This window comes from Diadema antillarum, unplaced genomic scaffold (genome assembly GCF_040938485.1).
Source record: "Diadema antillarum isolate AM-2024a unplaced genomic scaffold, OU_Dant_1.0 seq00001239_RagTag, whole genome shotgun sequence".
Lineage (NCBI taxonomy): Eukaryota > Metazoa > Echinodermata > Echinoidea > Diadematoida > Diadematidae > Diadema > Diadema antillarum.
In genome coordinates, this window is record NW_027272026.1 from 497,991 (window position 1) to 520,909 (window position 22,919).

General features: G+C 40.6%; 2 protein-coding genes across 2 annotated transcripts in view; one reads left to right on the plus strand and one right to left on the minus strand.

Moving 5' to 3' along the window:
* Positions 1 to 1,787: 1,787 nt before the first annotated feature.
* On the minus strand, positions 1,788 to 5,788 carry LOC139745192 (tumor necrosis factor receptor superfamily member 16-like). Its single transcript, XM_071655599.1, has 5 exons — positions 5,729 to 5,788; positions 4,687 to 5,272; positions 3,688 to 3,904; positions 2,956 to 3,095; positions 1,788 to 2,116 (listed from the first exon to the last, which is right to left on the minus strand). The coding sequence occupies exons 1-5, from the start codon at positions 5,786 to 5,788 to the stop codon at positions 1,788 to 1,790; spliced, it is 1,332 nt and encodes a 443-aa protein (XP_071511700.1).
* A 14,618-nt stretch (positions 5,789 to 20,406) lies between these two features.
* Positions 20,407 to 22,919, plus strand: part of LOC139745193 (LETM1 domain-containing protein 1-like) — a 59,667-nt gene continuing 57,154 nt past the window's right edge. Inside the window, exon 1 of the mRNA XM_071655600.1 lies at positions 20,407 to 20,525. Coding sequence (XP_071511701.1) covers positions 20,407 to 20,525 — 119 coding nt within the window. The remainder of the gene's footprint in view (positions 20,526 to 22,919) is intronic.

Below are 22,919 nucleotides of genomic sequence, written 5' to 3' on the forward strand. Positions count from 1 at the left end.
ATACGGAACAAATCCAAGCCATGGCCAAGTTTTCTTTAAAAGTTGGAGTAAATCCAGATAATGTGATAGGGGTTTCGTCAGCACTTCATTTAACAAACAAAAAATTCTGGAATTTTCATGTTTGCACAATACCACTACGTTAATATTTTGTCGAGAACACATTACGCAAAATATTTGAGGCAATGGTGATATCAACTCACAACTGTCTTAACTGGACAGTGAGCAAACTACCATCAAAATCATAGTTTGGGTTGATGATTTAGTAGTAACAACCTTTTCAGTCCCAGGCCGGCCCCTACCCCCCCCCCCCCCCCCCACCCCCACCCCCACCCCTTAACATCGCCAAGATTTGATGCAAACGATAATTGCGCTTTCTTTTTATTACGTTTCACAATAGGAACTTTAATGATTTTTTTTTTCAAATTAGTGGTCACTAGTTAGATAATCCATGAGAATTACACGTAGATAACTTACCATTAACTTTATATAGTACGCACGCACACCGCATATACAATATAATAGGGAGCTTTAGATTTGCGACGCGGACGTTCTCCTCTTCCCTGCGTCGTGTTGAAAAGTAACTTTAGATTACGCCGAGACGCAACCTACAAAAAACAAAATGGCGCCCCCATATGGTCGGTGCATAAAGTAGCTCTCTACGTCGTGAATTGAGCGGACGTAAAAATAGCACAGAACGCGTAGTGAAAACTCAGGCGACGCAAGCTAGATCGACTTTGATACGCGATTCTGCGCGTGCTCAGAATAGGTTGGGTTTTTTCCCCTCTCCGTCGGGTTCCCTAATAATATTTTGAGTTTGTTCTGCTTAACTATTTCAAGGTCAAATTTCACACTCATCTACAAGAATACATGCCTCCCTGATTGTGTCGTGAACAAGAGATTATCATAATAAAAAGGAAATAATTGATGAGGAAGAAATTATTGTCCACTAAAACGCTTTTTATAAGGGGAGAAAATGCAGTTAGGGTGTGTGTGCGTATGTGTGTGTATATTCGCGCGAGTGTAGTGAAACCAAAGCTAGTCTCTTTTAATATAGAAGAGGCATTTTCCATGAAAAAAAAAAAAGGAAAAGATTTGCAGGTCCAGCGCTTACAGCTGAATATTCTTGACGTCTTTCCTCTTTGAGCTCCCCCTTTCCATTATTTTCTCCACCGTCCTCCTTCGTCTCTTATTTTCTGCAGATACATTGCTCATCCTTTATTTTCTCCTTCCCCCTTCTCAAAGTCAATCATCCCAGCGTGCAAATAGACCAAAAATGCCATCATGAATATTTGCATATTAGATCATACCATCTTGAATAAGATACAGCGTGCCATGAATACAGAAATGAATAAAAGCATATAACGATATTAATCACACTTTGCTGTTATGAACTTCGCTTCTGTTCCTTACTGACCAACATTAGCAATTTGTTAGTTACAACAACAACAAAATCATCACGTGATCTCCTTCCTCACAAATGATCATTGTATTGCAGCAGCATGACTGTCTAACGTTATGTGTGAACAAGTACATTGTACTACTCTTCTTTCATTAAGATCTTTTCAAATGTCTTAATTGGACACAAGGTTGGCTTTGCAGTGTGTTCAAAGTACACTTGTCTTGACGTCATCCCGTTGTACATCCGGGCAAGTTCAGATCTCCGTCTTCACAACTCTTCCCCAGTGTCTGTTTATCTGAAAACAAAAGCAAATTCAGCGGCAATCTTCCAAGTCCAGATCTACGCCCATACAAAAAAGCAAGGTATGAAAAGTTTCGTTCGTCTTCTATCATGAATTCTGGAGGTGGTATGCATTGTAGGTAAAAACTGGTATCAAATTGGCAACGTCGTTCCGTCGTATCCTAATGAGGGACTCCACCAGGGCACCGACTGTGGCGCGTTTGCTGTCCCTTGCCTGCCAGGCAACCAGCATGACGCGGGGCGGCGGCGTTGCTGCCGTTGAGGTCTGTGCGATGCTCACGATGTCGACGTCTGTGAATCCTAGTTCCCGGGCCAAGCCTCGCCAGTCGCGTCCGTCCATACGCGAAGTGAACAGCGCCCTCTCGAGTTCGGCTCGCTTGTCCGCTGGGAGATGCTGATACGGAGTCGTGCTGGGGACTGTGACGAAAATTCGACACATAACAGCAAAGAGGGAAGAATGGATTTAATCTCCACTGCATTATTTGTCTTATTTGGATTATAAATCTCGAATGAGAAGAAGGTAAGAAGCATTAAACCAATCAAGACCGATAACCGTAATTTTTATTAGTCTACGTAAAACTCACTCCAAATACCGCAGTGTTCATGCATGCATTGCAATTAAGGATAATATACATTATGTACAAATCTTAAAAAGTAATGGATGTAAATAACTCGGGTAATACTAATAATTGAGCTTTTAAAGTGCATATAGCAAATCAATGTTCCAAAATGTTGTTACTACAGCTGCCAGAAATCATTTAAAAAAAAGAAAATGTAGAAATTTTTAATCATAAGCTCAATAATACTCTTGTTTTAGAAAAGTGAGTTGTCAACTGGAAAGGTTTCATTTTGCTCTATGTTGATGATGGAGTTAATTTGAAATGTTTAAAAATGACACTAAATTCGTTTGCTATCAAGCAATCCAGATGATAACAAAGTATGATAATTTCAGGATATAAACGTCAGTGCCAAATCGTGATAATCATAATGGTCTTATTCATTCGGGTGGAAGTCCCTTCAGTGTAAGAACTGTTGTAAAATGTAGGCGTGCTACAGATTGCTATAACCCCCAACATGCCAGGAACATAATGGTTTGAAAATTCCTGCGTCGAAGGTGTATTGGCAGGATTCTAGTCTAGACGGAGTCCGAGTCTTATGCTTTACCACAACGCTGTCAACATGATAAACGCCCTCTACCGGCTACGGCGTCTTAATTTTAAGCCTAACGCGCGTTTTCGGGACGCAGAAATTCTCACCTGCCATGAGGGGTTGTCTACTAATGCTCCCGATTCCCGACCGGTCCAGGGCCGAATCCCTGGAGTGGAAACTTTGTCCATTCTTCAGAGACAGCACAGAAATGGTATTCGCTTCCATATCCGTGTGGCAGGAGTTGGATCTGCGAATGCAAGGGGGAAATGACAATGAAACTTTAATAGCTATTACGTTTGTTTCATCACAGTGGAGACCTGTATGGCGGCATCCAGCTGTTAAAAGTGAAATCACTTCTTTTGTTGGTTGGTTTGTTTGCTTACATTTATTCTGCTTCTCATATCATCAAAAAATAGAATTACGTTGTTGCGAAGAATCTTAACACGACACAGCTGTATTTTTGCTTATCTGGGAGATACTAAATTCAAAGACGATGTAGTGCCTGGTTGTATGGTTTTGTCATTAATGCAAATTTCGGTTCCGCCATATTAATAGGGTTGTTCATCTTGTCCCTGCGATATATTTGGCAAAAACGTTCCGACCGTCCCAGTTATTAAATTAGCATGTAAAATAGTGAATGCAGCGTAGTGGTCGGTGATATTACAGCGCACTACCGTTATAACGAACACGGTAATAACGAAAAATCCGATTACAACGAAGTAAAAATTTAGGCCGCAACATTTTTCACTCTATGTATTTTTACTGTTTATTTGTTCGGTTATAACGAAATTTCGATACAACGTATAGCGAAAGAAAACTGCCAGTACTGATATACCAACCTTGTCATCTTTTGTGTGTGTCGGAGCTTCATCTTCTTGAAGGACCACTTTTTGAAGATGACGTAAGCCAGGAGACCAAAAATGACAAGCCCGAGCAGCGAGCAGAAGATCGGCACCACGCTGAACCCAGACGCCTCCATCCCTGGCATGGGGTTTCGCGATGTCATTGTGACGTCACCACCGAGCGGTTTGTAGGTCGACGGAGGAACTCCAACATCTGTGGAGTCAAGAGAAAGTCAATCGATCGGATATTGACATAACGTGACGCCTCTTCATAACACAGAGGGAAAAAAAAAACAGGGAGAGATGCTATTGGAGGAATACTTCGTTTTACATAAAGTTTTTGTTAGTTGTTTTTTTTTTTCTGATAATGAGACCATCATTTCCAACTTGATATACAACGCACTGTAATTAAAGTACGACTGTCCCAGCGTACGATGGGAGCGTGTTAGTTGTCATGGTGACATTTTACTCCTTCGTACATTAATAGAGGTATAGCTAATTCAGCACTTTTAACTGTGGAGTTTTGAGCTACAGAACTTTTCCTGGCTAAGTGGATTGGTATCGCATAGAAAGGAATGACAGTGGGGATGTTTCTTCAAGTATCTGTCTGTCTGTTTCTTGCTTTCCTGCTTGGTAGAGTAGTGTTGTGTCAAGTTTAAGAAGTTATAATGAATAGGGTGCACATCACGAGTTCGTCAAGCACGAATCATACCATCCACGAGTCATACAGCCCACGAGTCGTACAGCCTATTAGTTCGACACCAAGCAAACAAGGCCCACGAGACCGACACATTAAGTGCCGTGTTGTAATGTCGAACTCATGGGCTGTTTTTTACCTAGTGTCGAACTCTTAGGCCTTATTTTGCCTAATGTCGAACTCATGGGCTGTATGACTCTGGACCTTTTCTTTTCTAATGTCGAACTCGTGAGCTGTATGACTCGTGGGTATCGGTCTCGTGGGATGACCCCTTTGTATTGAGCAGGTGAGGAGCTTACCAGAGCACACGGTATCGGAGAACCTGGTGCAGGGTTTCAACACACTACTCTTCTCGCCACACACTGTGCACTGCTTACAGCGTCCCCTCGTGCTGATCTCGTCCGAGAAGGTCCCGTTTTCGCACTTCTCACACACGGAGTTCTGCGTCGGGGAGCAAGGGACGGCGGCGCCAAAACCGGGCGGGCAGATGTTGCACTGGCTGCAAGGAAATACGCCGCCGGAACTCTTGAAGTAATCCTGGTCGCACTCGCAGACGGCATCCTGCATGATGTCGCAAGCGGACACCTGTTTCTGGTTGTGGGTGCACCTCGTGCAGGGCTTACATGTCTCCATGTGACTGGCGACGTCAGAAAACGTCACTTCCGGTTCGCACATGGTGCAAATCGTGTTGGTGCTGTTCTTCTCCGTGCATTGTTGGTGCACTCTGAATCCTGGCGGGCACTCCTCGCAGCACGCCCCGGTGGAAGTGAAGCGCCCGCTGACGCAGTGAGTTGGTGTTCGGTTTGTTGCATTGACAGGCGGAGATGACGACGGCTGTGTCGATAATGGAGTTGGGGTGGGTGACGGTGACGAGTCCGTGACATTCTGAAAAGAGAAACGAAATTTTGAAAAGATTCAAAATTCATGACGCATGAAATGATACAGATTTGTTTGTTTGTTTGTTTGTTTGTTTGTTTCCTTTTCCATCCGATAAGATGGCGGCATAGCCCGCATTCATCTGGCTGCACTACCTTGCGCCTGTTACAACAAACTTTTTATCCGAGAAAAAACTCTGGTAAGAAGTGAAAACTCGGGTTAGCATGATTCTGCCGTTGACTTTCACAGCGGAAAAAGCTCTGTTAAAAGTAAACCCGAATATTCTCAGGTTAAAAATCTTATGCAACATGCCCTTGTCTTCCATGGGGTTCAGTTGGAAGTGATAGATTATGAGTATCTGGTAGAGAATAAAACCCATTAACTTTTAAAGGATTGCAATAAAACAGTAGCCATTAATCGAGGGTTTCTAATAAGATAAAAGCACAAACGATCGATTAGAGTTACTTTGCCACAAAGGAAATTGGCGAACAGATCGCTATAAACTGGAAAGTAGCTCAGCGCCATCTACGATCATTTGCTGACATCTAGCCTGCGTCCAATTTGTAATGGCATTCTCACGCGTGGTAAAATATCCAATGTTATAAGAATACCAGCAAGCTTAACTCGACCCGCGCCGTCGTTGTCAACTGTAGAAGTATCATAACGAAACTGCATCGAGTTTATAGCGGGAAATAACGCTATTGATGAGGTCAAAATATCGCTTCGCAAGAGAATGATGTGGAGCAGGAACCAACAAAGTCATTGGGGTACACAGTGCGGGTTTGGGAGTAATTCCCACCTGAGGTTTCGGAGGAGTCTCTTGGCATTTTTTTTTTTTTTTGGGGGGGGGGGGGGAGCGTGAGAATATAAGGGAATGATGGCTCAGTACGGTTGAAACTGTATCAAGGGGTTTTTGCTCGCACCGGTGTAACTGTTGCAGCTCGTGTTCCCTATGGGGAGTGTAACAAGGTATGACAGGTACTTAGTGGATGAGAACAACGTCTATATACGTGAATCCGATCAGGATTGGTGCCTGTGATATTCGGGATCCCATGACCAACGTTGCCCACAAAGTAACAAAGGACTGCGACAAATGTCGGGTCAAACAGCTGCGTGCCACTACAACCTGATATTTGTTGGGTATGGTATATGCAGTAGGACATGCATCATACCTGCCATGGATATAGGCCATAAGAGCACTTCTTCTCCATGTTTTTTTTTTTCTTTCATTATCTCAATTTCTATATTCAATTTCTTTTCTTTCTTTCTTTTTGCTATGAAACATACATGATACGCTAACACGACACATTGATACCGTTACTGACACATTTTTCGAAGTTTCAGACCTACAAACTGAAGATTACCAGCCACATTTGTGTGTGTGTGTTTCCGCCGTGTGAATAGAGAACAGCTTAAAGGGGTGGTATAGTATTGGTGGAGATGAGGATTGGGCTTTTTGCGAGATACCAAGAAACCTCTTATGAAATACTATTGGGCATACCATTCCAAAAGGAATTCAAAGTTTATTTGGTGAAAATCGGTTTTGGAATGGCTGAGACATCCAAAAACAAAGTAAAACAAAGCGATCATAATAGAAGGTGGGTCCCACCTTTTATTAGGATCGCTGTGTTTTGGATATCTCATCAATTTTAAAACCATTTTTTATCAAATAAACGTTGAATTCCTCTTGAAATTACATGTGCTTTCACATTTCATTGTTGGTTTCTCATCATCTCACCTAAAAAAAAGTTAGAAACTTGAAGCTAGGCCTCAACCAAAACTATACGTTCCCTTTAAAATATGCATTAATGTAATAAAAATACTCCGCTTGGATACTCATGTATGACAATGAGAATGCTGCGTTTAACCCATCGTGTGTCATACTGCTTATCGGTCCATATGTTTGTGTGTTATTATCTGTGCACATTTGACTCATTGACAGAGAACGGGTTAAGAGTACATTGATCAATCGCGACAATCATCTAAGATTCATTCATTCACTCCATCTCCACAGGGCACTGTCAAAGAATTCTCTCGATCCAACCAATGATTTACATATCATACCTAGATGTACAGTTAGATAGGATGGTTTGTATGCTAGCTGTTGTCAATATTCATTATGCGATATACATTCACGTTACTTCCACATCTTGCATGTCAAATACTATGGGGAAATGTTGTTTTATGTTATTATCAAATTTCAATGTGCAAATCTCTTTGAGACAAGGGAATCCTGGTGCTCTAGCACGACCGAATCTTTCAACTGATGACGTCATAAAGCCAGGCAGTACAGTATACTCTTTCATCTTACTATAGCAACGACCACCGTATCTCTACAAGGCATCTGTAAGTGCTGTGGATACAATCAGGGAGGTGGGAAGTCCCACCTCCCTGATACAATCAACCCGCCCTACTTTCTTGTACACTGTACTCACATCGTAGATAGTCATTATTAATGTGAGAGTAGTATGTGTCAATATAAATCACTTCTTTCCTTGGAGAAAACGAAAGGCCCTTTCGTGTAGTCAGGACAAGTTCAGTAACTTTTCATTTTACATTTACACTTGGTTGGAAATATAACGAACTGAAGCGAAGTGTTGGGACTCATGGCTTCAACCTAAAAGGAACACTTTTGTGCACATTCTTACGGAGAAAGACAAAACTTTATTGTCAAATGTTGCGTGTGTAATTTATATCGAGATTTTATACTACCTCATTTGCAAGCTTTTATGATTATAATGATATGATACAACAGATTGGGGGCATCTTATATTTTTGTTTGAGGAAAAATAAGCAAGTTTTGTGGACGAATAAACTACTTGGATTACATCCCCCCCCCCTTCTCTCTCTCTCTCTCCCGTTCATCCATTGTCTATCTTTATATACACTCTACTACTTTACTTTTTGTTGTTTTTTTTCTTTTACGTCCATACTTTTGCATCGATTCCTCGCCATATTACACCTGCTAAATTAAAGCGTTATATAGGACGCACTTACCAATTTGTGAAAATGATTACCACACAATAGCTCTTGTCTTTGGCAACTCAACTGAATTGCGGCGAGCCGCGAGGCTCGAGTTTGGGACAATGCATGACCTTTTGAATAGTACAACCCATCAGACAGTCTGCCTGCATGTTTGTGTGTATGATGCCGTGCATATTCTCCCGTGCATATTCGGAAATCGCGGTCGGAATAATATCTATTAGCTTACAAAATGATAATGCGACACTGAACAATGGGCACCACGGTTGGCTGGTTATCATATTTTATAAACATCAACACACTCGAAAACGCGGAAAAGGTACAAAGTCTTCAACACCGCATTGCATATTTTGCACAAATAAAAGAGTGATATTTAAAAAAAAAAGAACGTTTCAAAAATTGGTGCTCTTCTGGCTATACCATCAGCTGAATACAGTGGGATCTTCATCAATTGAATTTCGGGGGCTTGGAAATGGAAGTGATGTCTATTTTGTGACCAATGTGAAAGGAAAGGAAAATGAGCTTACACAAACATCTTGTTTTGGAGCGCGTACATCAATAGCACACATTCATCCATGTATGAAACCCTGCAATGTATGGTTCAATTGCAGCAGCAAAACACAAAACAAAAGTAGGCCCTACAACAACAGAATGTAAAAATATTGAAAATATAGGAACCACATTTAGCAATGAATATAATGAACACGGCAGTCTCTTAAACACACATATAATATACATTGTACAACCATATCAAAAGCAAAGATTATAAAAGTACACGCATATGTACGGATAAGAAAAAGTGTGCGTTGAGACAGAGATACATACAAAAATAAGTAGGCCTCGAAATAATCTTCTTCGCGTGATAATAAATAGTCTTGTCGTCTGCGATATAGTATTAAACTCGCTAATCAAATTTTCATCGACGCATAGCTGCGATGGATGATCTTGTATGCAGCGGTACTGTGAATAACATTATACATAAGTTCGAAATCGTTTACTTGTCTCTTGGGCGGTCTATATTCTACAGATGAGTGTTGAGCATGCAATGATACAAACCATAAACCTTTTACTGACGTAAGAATGACTTCAATGGATGATGCGGAGAAGGGGGAGAAAGAAGATGATAAAGAGGTTTATGATGATTACGATGATGACGATCGCGATGATGATGATGATGATGATGATAATGATGATGATGATGATCGCGGAGATGGTGCTGATGGTGATTTTGAAGAAGAAGAAAACGAAGAGAAGAGGGAGGAGGATGAAGAAAAGGAAAGAAGAAGATGGCTTGTTGATTTGGGAAAAAATTATGACTCTGTGGTTATGGTGATGATGATGGTGATGAAGAACATGATGATGTTTCTAATGATGATGACTATACGGTGATGATGATGATGATGATGATGATGATGATGATTATTATTATGACGACGACGATAATGATGATGATGGATAAACAGAAGAAGAAGGAGGAGGAGGAGGAGATACCGAGAGTGAGATTCAAAGGCAGCAGGAGCAGGACGAACGACAGTGGTGTGGAGTTTTTGAGATAACTTGAACAATGTTGAAGTGATGAGAGGTTTATAAATCGACGAGGGCTTGTGGAGGACAGAGAGGTCGACCGCTACATCAATCACGTGATTCGTTAATCACGTGATTCGTCAGACAAGATGGAGGCAGAGCAGAGAGGAATGGTGATCACGATTTAGTGATCCGAAACTTTTCACCTCCAAATATTCCATCTTCAATTACCGCATTCTCACAACAAGAAAACAAAATCGCCCGAATTGCTTGATTTATCCATACGTTTGAGTACGTAAGGAACAATGCCGTGTGGTTAAAGAGAGAGTAACTGAAATCAAGCCAGCGCATGAATCCGTATCTCTCATCTGTAGGCGGCAAGACTTCGATCGAAATAACTTATAGGTGTTTATTCAATTGAGCTAACGGAACGTTTTCCTGTTTTGTTTTGTTTTTTCATGGCAAATTACTATGGATTCTTGCAGACAATTAGTGAAGGACGATGTAGATCAGGGTGGCATGGCGCCCCTTGAGTAGGCTTACAGGGTTGACCATCCGCTAGCTTTCCTCCAGACCTCTTAAGGAGCTAGCTTTTGGTCGTCTCAAGATCGATGCGTACACGTTAGAAGAAGTCGCCCACGTGCTCCATGGAGATACGCGTAAGCCGTTGTACATTGCATTTGCTCCTCGGTTGTACTTTCAAGGTCCACGCAGCTGTCTAACGGAAACGGAGAAGTGCGGACGTAAGGACGAATTGTCGGGACTCGGCAAGTTGACTAGTTGTTAGGAAAAGAAGAGGCGAGAGCAAGAAAAAAAAAGTTGTTTGAACACGGCAAGTGCAATTCTCACCAACTATACTTCTGCCCTCGTCTTCAACTAGTCGACGCGCGAAATCCAAGCAACTTGCCTTGTCGTCTGCGCTTCTGAGCGTGCCATCTGCTATCCGTACTTCTACTGTATAAGAGAAACGCAATAGCACGTGCTTTATCCACTTTGTTTTGTAGCTGTTTTCTTTTCTTTCTTTTTTCGTTAAAGAAAAGCCATGTGCAATCTCCAAGGGTGTGACACAAAACGTGAATCAATTTGACTGAAGAAACATGGAATAATGATATAGAATACTGCAAAGTCCTACGCTCAGCATAATTTGTGGAAGAGATGATTTCTTCGGATAAACCCTGCAGGGTATAAAGCTTTCGACAGTCCACTTCATATAAAAGGGGTTTGGAAGAGAAGTTTATCAAGAGTGGATAATGTAGTAAGGGATGCTCCCAGCTCAATTTAACCGTAACAGTTTACCAAAACTGGACAAATATGCGTTGCAGTATTATGTATTGATTATTTTCGTAGACTTAATGATTCATGGTCCTAGTTCCAAATAGGAGTAATATCAAACTTCATTGCTAAACGATTCTCATCCTGTCAGCGGTCATCGCCTTAACCATGTTTACGCAGTGACAGTGGGACTGGTGCATTGCTATCTTACACTCTATTACATGCATTATCATTATTGGGCTCTTTTGTCTATACGCCCTGTGATGTGACGTCACAGAATGAAGCGGTTGATCTTTGATATATAGCAAAATCTGTAAGAACATGGAAGGCCCTTGCCGTTAATCATTGCAGTCTTGTTGGTTGAGAATTGCCGTTAGAACGCAGAAATTCGTGAACTATCGTTCGTGTTACAATACGACTGGGAACACATGACATTCACACCACTAATTACATGTATATTGCTAGACAAATATAAACAGTAAGACAGTTAACAAATATCAAACAATCGAACTCAGCGGTTCCCTCAAAACTGATTACGTAACAAAACACGTCAGGTAGGTATCCTGTTAGTAAGCCTGGTGATTAGGCCTTGTTTTGGAGGATAAGAGTCGCTTGCAACACGGGATTTTACGGCTTCATACATCTAACAATGATAAGAAGCAGTTGCTGGAGACAATATAACGCCAACGAAGAATGTGGAGATCGTCTGCACACACCAGAGAGCCAGTCGTCAAGATCATCTTCACAGCGCTTTCAAGTGATGTTTTAACAGCACTTACAGAAGGTTAATGCTACAGTAAGTGGCAAATATGAAACCAATGAGGAAAACATAATTCAACACTCGTACCGTGCTTTCATACACAAAATAATTTCTTGTCGTATTAAACAGGCCCCTGACATCCAGTACTGGTCCTGTAAAATACTCCTCCATGTTGATTCTACTGACGTGAATATGGGCCTTGACATTACAAATTCAGGAAACGTTTCTATCAAAATAAATATCAAATGTTTTAATCATTTTCATTTTCTGCCATCAGCCCCATCCACCCAAAAAGGTCTTTCTTGCCTTCCAAGAACTCACTTGAAAAAGTTGTAGAAAGGGCAACGATAACACTGTTTATTTGCAATGCAAAGACTCAATTGATTAAATCCTAGAATGTTTTTTCCACATAGTAATGACTATCATAAATGAAAGGTTATGGGTTCGTTTTATTTTATGAAACCCGTCTTGCTATTGCCAGTTTGAGCATTAGCCAAGGTTAGATGTATAACACAAATCAAATATTGTGGTATTTCAGCTGACTTTATTGTTGACGGCATCACGAAAGGCGTGAAGTTGCTCTTTGTCAGGGGATGGAGCTTTAGTGAGTGCAGAAAAGAAAGTAAAATGATCAAAATTCCGACATACTTATTTTGATCAAACAGTTCTGAGCATCTTCTCAACATCCGGACTCTCCACATCAAGAGAAGTCAGTGTGGAGTTGGATGTCGGGAGACACGAGGCAATATATATACAAGTTTGCGGCACTACAACTTGGCAACAATATCAGCCCTTGATGGTCAAATAATTGGCGGTGAGCGTTGAAAATGTGATATACAACCGTCCTTATTTAAGATAAAAATATCATTATTAGTGGTACAAATGCCTAAATTCTGATTAGCCAGTTGTTTGAGATACCCTGCTGCCTAAAGATTCAAAGTCACACGGTGTTCTGCTGCGAGGGGTCTTCTAATTACTTCCCATCAGACAAGGCCTACACATACGCACGGAGCTCATTATTCTCGCCTATTTTTCGCGTCCCATATTATCCTGCCTTCATCCTAATTGGAAGTTGTCTCCTGGCAAAAAGAAAAAAAAAAGAAATGGAAGAAAAGATTGAAGTGCTCGTCGTGCTAAGTTATCCGTGTCAGGGAACCCTCTCCGAAATGGAAACATTAAATTTTCATAACCCCAGGACGAGGGAATAACGTCCCCCCTGATTTTCTTTCACGCCTGAGCTCTCGAGTGCCACTGGGGAACGAAGTAACGCCTAAATGCATGCGTGGGATCAAGAAAAGTGGCATATTATTTTCTACGCACACACTCATCAGTCGTCTGTGTTATGTGTGAAGGGATCAATTTCGAAGCAATCACGGAGAGTTGCCCAAGCTAGGGTCATGACCAATGGCGTATCTGGTCCATAACCTGCCGAACAGGTGGACTTCATCTATAGGCCATTGCCTGTTATACGCCCTCGCAACTGCTGCATCTTTAATCATCATCAAATTATCCACGAGGATATGTGTTGAACAATGGAATTACAGCGCCAGGGTTCGTAGTATGCGTTTTGAATATACGACAGTATTGAAACCCTCTATCCAGATTCTTGAATGTGATTTTTGTTAAGAGATATACTATTCCTTTTAATTGTACCTTTTGAAGTAAACTCCACGACAAAATCACCTTGTGTCACTTAAACAAATATTGAAATTAAGAGCAATTGTGTTTGGATTGCCGTATTGCGCCGAATATGGAGGATTATTGATTTGACAGCACGGTTATCTTGTAAATGAACAGGGTGAAATCGAATAACTTCATAATCATATTCGACGTAAGCCTAACATCTGGTCCGGAAAATGTGTACGAATCCTCAAATCGTGAATATTATTTTAGTCCTACCTCTGCTTACAGTGAAAACTGGACAAAAATAAGTCAAACTATTTTTCGCGAGGCCGGAAATTAAATGCCAATATTATTTACGTAATTGAAACATTATACCGGTCCAATGCGAATGGAAAGTCAATATCAAAGGCTTGAAAGTCTGGAGAAGGCGAGCCTTTCAGTGGCTGATGAAAACTGACAAAAATGACGATGACCTACAAGTCTGCGGTATGAAAACATACATTGACCTCATAATCGTTGATCGTAAAGAACGGCCGGCGCCACGTCTGCCCACAGAATACACAAATATAATTTTGCCTTGTGAGAGATTATTATGTTTTCGCACTGGAGCTGGAAAAAAATAAAGTTTAGATATTGAAATTTGAGAGTGAATGTGTATCTACCAAAAAGTAACAGAGAAAATAATGGAGACATTTTTATATACAAGAGGGTATGATTCATATATTACGTATGATTGAGGAAATTATTTGAATATATTTTAATACTGTATAACACATATGCTAAATACGAAATTACGCAACCCAATCGTCTCATTATCTTATAGCAATACCTTTCATTCACTTTCTTGTTCAACGTTTTTATTTCATGCATACCGGTGTACACTGAATAGAAGAAAACTTCTGTCAGGCGAGAACGCTAGTGGATCTGCCAGCTTTGTTTGTTTGTTTGTTTGTTTTTAATTCTGTAAACGTTAATTAAATAACTCTCGTGTTGTTCAAAATAATGGATTCTTATTATACGTCGAGTTGTTTTTATTGCATTTAATTGACAAATTGCCCTTTATCAGCATAAATAATCACCTATTCTTCAGTGCAGTCGGAATACTGATTAACTAAATTGAATATTTATGCTGATGAAGGCCAATTTGTCGATCAGTTGCAGTAAACTCTCGCGGTTAATAATGAACGATGTTCTCATTGACTTGTGATTATGATTAAACTTTTTTTCTAAACACGTGTTTTTACGCAAACACTTTGAAATCATCAGTGATCAATATCTTGGCATTAAATCCAAAGCCATTGAATTGGCAGCTCATGAGTTCGACACTAGGCAAAAAAGGCCAATCACGAGTTTACCATTACACCACGGGGCTTAATGTGTCGGTCTCGTGGGCATTTTTTTTTTCTTAGTGTCGAACTCAAGGGCTGTATGACTCGTTCATGGATAACATGAGGGGATGGTTTGAATAACATACTTCCACATTTCTTTTCACCACAAATGTTGCTATAACTTAAGCTTAAGAACATAACATCAATCATTGCAGAAACTGCTGTCAGACAATGTTGCCATGAAGCCATTTTTTGTTGTTTTTTTTCCGGGTTTTTTTTTTTTCTGTTTCACAATCCAAAGCACGGGACTTGTTTATTGTACCCGGAAATGAAAATCCCCTGCGACAGTGCAGCGCCTTCGTTGCGTGTTTTCAATTGCAACTATACGGGAATAAAGTCTACGGCGCATAAGCTACAACTTGAATTCAAGAAACAGAGCGCAAAGACACGAGCTTTGCACAGTCGGATTCCGGAGAAAGCAAGTGCACTGCATATGCAATTGCAACGGAGAAAGGTCAAGCCAGACGGGCCACTACGGCTGGCCGTCGTAAGCTGTTTCTGTTCTTCGGTTACACTGTTAGTATTCCACGCAGTGTCATCTGAAAATAATAGAGCACAGAATGAAGGGGCCGTTGTTTAGAACTTTACGGTTCTCAAAGCACCCATATAGACAAAGGGAAAATGGCTTTATCAAGTCTGTATAACTTTTTTGTTTCCTTTTGTTTTCTTGTTTGTATGTTTGTTTGTTTGTTTGTTTGTTTTTTAGGAGGTCTGAGAAGAAGGCATTGTTTTGCTTCAATTAACTGCTTTTTTTCCCCTCACCATTGCTGGGCTCGTCAACAGCGTGACAAAAATAATATCTAACAAACGACAAAGATACGCAGAAAAACCAAACAGCAAAAAGGCGGAGCGCTGATAAAGTAAAAACGATCCCCCCCCCCCCCCCCCCGAACCGATGAAGCAAAAGAAGTTTATGATGACAATACAGGCTTTTGTATACCATCCGACTCAAAACATGTTACTTCTAATGATTCTACTCTACCTGACAATGTGTCCTTTGAAGATCGTTCACACGTACTGTAAAAACATGTCTAGATTGCAAACGACTCTTTGATATCGCAATTTTAAAAGAAAAATATCACCTAAGATCAATCATTTATATGATGATAGCATCACTGCAAAGAATCAGAAAAAAAAATCATAAAATATCTATGCCAGTAGCTTCAGTGTCGATTACACGATATGGTTGTTCGTACACGTAGGTTTACATTCTTTCCTTTGCGTTTCTATCTTACTTTTGGCAATATCAAGGATCTCTCGCGCTGGTGCACGATAATTCCTTTCTTATTGAATTCCGAAGTTCGTAACTCTCTGTCATGTACGTCCTAACACGTACCTAGCTTGACCCCTGACCCAAGGACCGTGTGTTTCGTCAATTTTTCCAAAACCAATCTGGGCTGTTTCCCAGACGTATGTACAAAATTCCTCTAAGGATACACTCTAAACAGACAGCGAAAAACGGTGAAAGCTAGAGCAATAATGTATGTCTGTTTTTACAATGTAGTTAGCGTGATTTTCAGAGTGTTAGAGCAAATTGAATGAACGACAGTTTTCAAACGTACTCATGACAACTAGCTTACGTCTGGAATTGAGTCTGAATTATTTGTGCCATCTACCACATACAAACTGAAGTACGAGTTCCGCGGGTCGTTGCACTATTCGTCTGCTAAAGAGACAAACAGCGCGGGTTTTTTTTTTTGTCCTGTTTTTTTTTACCCCTTATTCTTTTTTCCCTCCTATCTTTCTCTTCTTGGATTCAATCCGACACGACTGGTCGATTACATCCTTGGATTCATTTCACAGCAGTATCTTAGCCGCCGCTTACTCATTCTCGCTCGAGTCGTTTGAATAAGTTAATTTCCGAACAGTTCAAGAACTGAAACGACTGGCAGTTCGCGGTTATTGGCAAGGACAATGTCTGCTGCAAACCTTGGCCGTTATGCGCACCATCTCCTTCCGTGCCCGGCCGCGCATCAAAAGAACGAGCGCAGAGCACGGCGACACTGACTTTACAGTAGGCCTACATGTGCACCAGACATGAAACAATAAATCTGGGGTAAAAATTAGACAGAAATGCTCCCAGACGTCTGAAAGAAGTCTATGAAACAAGTGACAACATGCACACAAGCTGATAGCTTTGATTTCAACTTTCGAACTTTCTGCGCTGTTGGTTCTCCGTCCGCAGCGCAATAACTACGTGAAGAGAAGAAGTGTAAGTGGATTTCGCATAGATTTTCAAGATCATCACCGCAGTCTTGCAGACATAGAACGGCAGCTTTCGATATACCGCAATGGAAAATTATCAGTCGATGTCTTGACAGCGTTCTATACTACTTCTAAACTGACCACTATCTTCTGACCTTTGGTATAGAATGACCGCGTAGTGTAAGGACAGAAAAGTACAAGAAAGGGCAAGAAAACACCGTTATGTTTGAGTGCTTACATAAAATTGAAAAAAGAAATGTGTACAAACATAGTGTTGACAGTGAACCAGAATATCACCAAACCATTCCATTGCAAAACAACTTATGAAATCGACGAAGTGTCTTGCTGAGTACGGTGTATTTCCTTAACAGTAGGCCCTATCAATGCGCTGGGAATGTCGGAGCCTAACATGTACTCTACTAGCAAGTAGACATGTTTGTCTGCATGATAAGGATTTATTTTACCTGCCAAGAAAAAAAAAACCACAATAGCCTGAGCTCTTTCTCTTTTATTGATAAAAGTTAAAGTGATGATGAAGACCTTTTCATAAACCAGGGGTTGTAACCTCTTCAGTGTAAGCACTGATCCTCTAGAAGACTGTTATGTCTAGGTTCCCTTGTAAACGAGATTTGAACCCACGAACTTCTGATCTCGAGTCCACATTTTCCCACTATACCACTGGGTTTTAGTCAATTAGCCAATCAAACGGTAAACGGAAAGTCAGTTGCTTGCAAATCAGACGCTGAGTGGCTAGACGAGTCAAGCAGCACTTTGCTGTCATCCGAGATTGTGTCGTTGTTTTTCCCCTGTTGGGATACGAGTTTGACTGTTACACGTCCTTTTTTAGGAGACATTCGTTGAATCGTATACATTGTTAGCTAAAAAGTATCAACTGACAATTTTTTAGTCGGAGTTAGAGCAGAGTGTGAAATACTAAATACTAACAACACTCAGCTTTCAGATACACTGAGGTAGCAAAAAAAGGAACAAATGACACACATTATCATACACAATGAGAAGACGCACACACACACGTACTAACATACGCCCGCAGGTAGACTCACCATTTTACACAAACGGCTGCAAAGACTGCTCGACAGATAATGTTAAATATAAAAACCGCTCTTTTCGATACAGATCCGAGAGAGTAACGCCACTTGTGGAGAGTGAGATTACCATAAAGAGAACGTGTTTCCACCGGCCGCGATATTTCCTCGTACTGGTATTTGCAACCGCTCCACTCGCAATGAGGATACTTCGCGACACAACAAATCAATACGGGCTAAGGATAATACGATTAAGCACACAGCGCCCATCCGAAGCAGCGGTGTCCTGTACCGAGTGCGGGGAACCATAAACGAAAAATAAAGTGCTCCTTTGATTGGGTCGGCCTTTTACACTTCTACGGAGTCAATTGAGAGAGAAAGAACGGATTTTTTCCCTTCTTCTCTTTCGTTCGTACATAAGAAGTGCTTCCAGATTATTGGGCTATAAAGCGACACGTCATCTTGAGTTCGCAGGGCGATTCGTCAAATGGTTGGGGTTTTACGATAGACATTTACTTAGCGTTCAAGAGGCCTCTTCGCTTTTTTTGCGTTTCTGTTGACATGATCCCTCTTCCCCTCTTTCTTTTCCACTCTGTCGTCTTTCATCTTTCTTCTATAGTATCTATCTTCCTATTTCCCTCACCCTCTATCTCTCTCGGTCAAATGATACACACAATTAGAAATAACGCCTGATCTAGATCATCATAATCGTCATATCTCGTTTCGGATCTTTGGGGAATACTATACTGGAGCACAATTAATGATGTTTATGTAGTGTATCACTTTACTCAGGAAAATCTTATCTGTATCTACAACAGAGACACACACACACACGCACACACACACACACACACACACACACACACACACACACACACACACACACACACACACACACACACACAAGCTCATATACGAATCTCATATACCCCGTAGTAATTCGCCTGTAATTTTGGGGTGTTCCTCATAATGATACTGAAAGTAACCACCTTGCTGGTTGAGGGTTTGTTTTTTTCTTCTTCTTCTTTTTCTTTCTTTCTTTCTTTCTTTCTTTCTTTGCAGGGTAGCTTTTACATGGACCCACCATTTTTCACTTACAGGTGATAAACCTCAAATCGCTCGCCGTGGAATATGAGATACATACAAACAAAATAAAACACACACACACACACACACCATCACACACAGACACATACAAATACACACACACTAAACACCCAGACAACAGGGTATGTGACCTTACCGATATCTTTTTATTCAAAGAGCGCGGACGCGGGCCCGGGTTCAAAAACAATACATTCACAGGTTTGTGACGGGATTTTTCTTTGTAAACAAAGTCATCGCATAAAAATAGCAACAAAGGAGAGCACCCGAGTCGTGATTGAGTTTACTCCGTGAAGACTATCAATATCATTAACATTAGTCACACACACACACAGGCGGGCAAAAAATCGACAGAGTAAAAAGAAAAAGAGAAGTTGCGAAGGAGAATATATACGTACATAAAATGGCCACATCACATCTGCAGAAGATATCAAAAGACCACCGGTAAGGGACTGCCCGCCATAACAAAGTCACGCCCTTTACTGTGCCCTTCCTTCGGGACGTCAATTAGGGAGAATTGCCGCCTAGTCCTTTCCCCCCGATTGATATTCTTTTTTTTTTTCCCATGCACCCTTTCGGGGTTTTTTTTTTCATGTACCGAGAAGGGCGCTTGTCCTTTTCGTGTCCTCGTGATTAATGAATTTTGAGAAACTATAGCTAATGACCACAATGTTACGCTTCGATCTCGACAGGATTGATAGTAGAGTTGGCATTGGATGAGGGGATGAGGGGGGGGGGGATGAAATGGTGTCATCCTTGCGTGACCGAAAACGGAAGAATATCTGTGTAAGATGAAGAGTCTGATATAGTGCTGTACCCATGATGAAGAGGATCGAACATAAAGCCAAAGGGATGGCGCCAAAGGGGTACGTGGGGCCGTGGGGGTTGGGGGATCGCTGTTATTAGCATCACAGGCGTAATTTTATAAACACAGTGAATCTGCGACCGAAACTGAACGCTTTGGCAAAACATATATATTGTTAACATTTTACTGAATGGACAATGCACGCGAAGTAACAAGCATTAACATGGAGTTATACTGAGCTTATAAACATCTGGGCAAAATCTCGAAATGACACATTCAGGGCAAGATAGGAACGAGTGTATGTTGAAATTACTATGTGCACAACTATCGACACCGTGTTTACGAATAAGGGGTGGGGAACAACGTGCACAGAATTTTGTATTGCTGAGTAAATGCAGGAAAGATAACGATGTGATGGAGAGAGAGAAACCGGAATGGAGGAGGAGAAGGAACGTCATGGAAACGAAGATGCAAAAGGAGAGAGAGAGGAGGAGAACAGAATACGACTGGAGCAGCAAGAGATGGAGAGGGATGGAGAGGGGGGACTCTCATCGTGATGGTGGTGGTGGCGGCAAGCATCAAAGGCGTGTTTTATTGAGAAGGATGCGGCGAGGGAAGCGGCGGGGAACATTCCCAGCCAAGCGGCTCATTATGAGATAAAATGACCGGCAGTTTTTCCATGTTATTAATAACCACTGTACTCTTGCGCTACCCCATCTTTCCCCCAGTGCATACACTCTCGAGTACAGGGTACGCCAAGAAATGGAAAGAGCCACGCAGGGTGAGGCGAACCAGCTATACATCTCTTATTGTAATGTTTAATATGACCAGCTTCTTCCTCCTCACTCCCTCATCGTATTCCGTGTTTTCACATCTCCATTCTATTTACATGTCTCACTGTTTGAGTCATCTATGTTTGAAAGTACTAGTAGCTATGATATCTTTTCATGTGGTATTATATATGGTATGTATACGATAATGAAATATGTGTACATATATGTCTTTATCTTTCTCTCTCTCTCTCTCTCTCTATCTCTCTATCTCTCTCTATATATGTATATATATATATATATATATATACATTGTATATATATATATATATATATATATAGAGAGAGAGAGAGAGAGAGAGAGAGAGAGATAAAGAAAAGAAAGCAGAGAGTTGAAAAGCTTTAATTCACGGGCACATTCAGTTTGTTCTTCAGGTTGAATTTACCTTATTGCTACACCTTTCTTCACCGATACTATTCAAGTGTGTGTTTGTTTGTTAGTTTGTGTGTTTTTTGTTTTTTTTTTTTTTGTGTGTGTGTGTGTGTGTATGTGTGTGTGTGTGTTTGAAAGAGAGAGAAAGAAAGAAGAAAATACATTACGCCCTTAAACCGTCAGTTAGATATTATCAAGATTAAACTCCTGTCCTTTCATTAAACATCTTCACCTTTAGATTCCAGCATTTTTCATTCCAGTTTTCTGCGCCATTATTCTTTGAACAGCAGAGTTTTTGTTTCACATCTTCTCACTTTACTTCAGCTTAGCATCTCTCCTTGCACGTTTATTTTCGCACGCCTTCACGCTCCTGTGTTTTCACCACAGTACATCAGTGTTTTTGCTACACCCTGTACATTCGGGGTAAGTCAAACTTTAATAACATGTGAATGAAATAACATGGACGGCAGGCTGCTCCACATAAAATTTTAACATTGCCAGGTTTCCTTCCAAATTAGCAATAAATGGAGTGCGAGGGGGAGAACAAACGAGCTCGCTTTCCACTTCTTAAAGGAGAGAATCTAAACTCGAGAAGGGGAGGGGGGTGGAGGGGCTACATTTACTTTGTTGCTTTTTTCCGCCTCGGGTTTGTGTTCCCAACTTGCCAGCGTAAAATGCTAGAAGGCACAGTGTGCGTAGAATTGTCTATGCACTTGTGGAGTGAGCTTGTTTGGGGTTCGTTTCAATTGCTTATTTGTTTGTGTTTGCATGTGTATGTGTGTGATTCGTAGCCCGAGACTACGTGCAAAAAAAAAAAAAAACCCGAATATAGTCAAAGGTCTAAATGGTCAATTTCATGTGTATAGGAACACAATCACATTCTAGTTAAAGATATTTATACACACCCACGCACGCAATGTAACATAATTATGATATGAGGTGTTTAAATGTAAAAAGCCGATATATCTATCTAAATTCACTTTAGATATCATAGGTCGAAGCTTCAAAAAAGCAAAGGATATAATAAAAAAGTGACATTGTGACATTATTATTGCTATTTCTAGAACTGCCAATACGCGGGGCAAATACAATATATATATATATATATATATATATATATATATATATATATATATATATATATATATGTGTGTGTGTGTGTGTGTGTGTGTGTGTGTGTGTGTGTGTATAGATACTATATAGATAGAAAGAGAGAGATAGGACGGAGAAACATAGATATACAAAGACACAAAGATAGATAGACAGACAAATAGATACATTACATACGAACTGGGCCACCTAGGGTGCTTTTACCACTATTTACAAAGACACGTTCGCTCTGCTATCTCTTCCTCATGGTATACGCGCTGTGAACAATGCTATTATTCTTCCTGGGCCCAGTTGCAGTAAAGTTGAGATACAAAAATGAGCCAAAAAAAAACCCTCAAACATATAATGATATTAAAGGTCCTGTTTACCTTTGGGAGCAGTGATTTAAAAAATGTTCAAGATATCACATTTCATGTAAATGTGTATAAGTCTGTTGTACCACAAAACATCCTACCATATATGTATATATCTTTTTCTTTTTGCAATAAAGCCTAAAATATAACGAGATATCAGTATTTTTCTCAATAAAGCGTAACTGTAGATGATTTAGTCTGGAAACATTTTTATTATAACTTTTGTTCACATTTATTTAACAATATTTAGCATTGAATTTACTGATTCAAAATTTTACAGT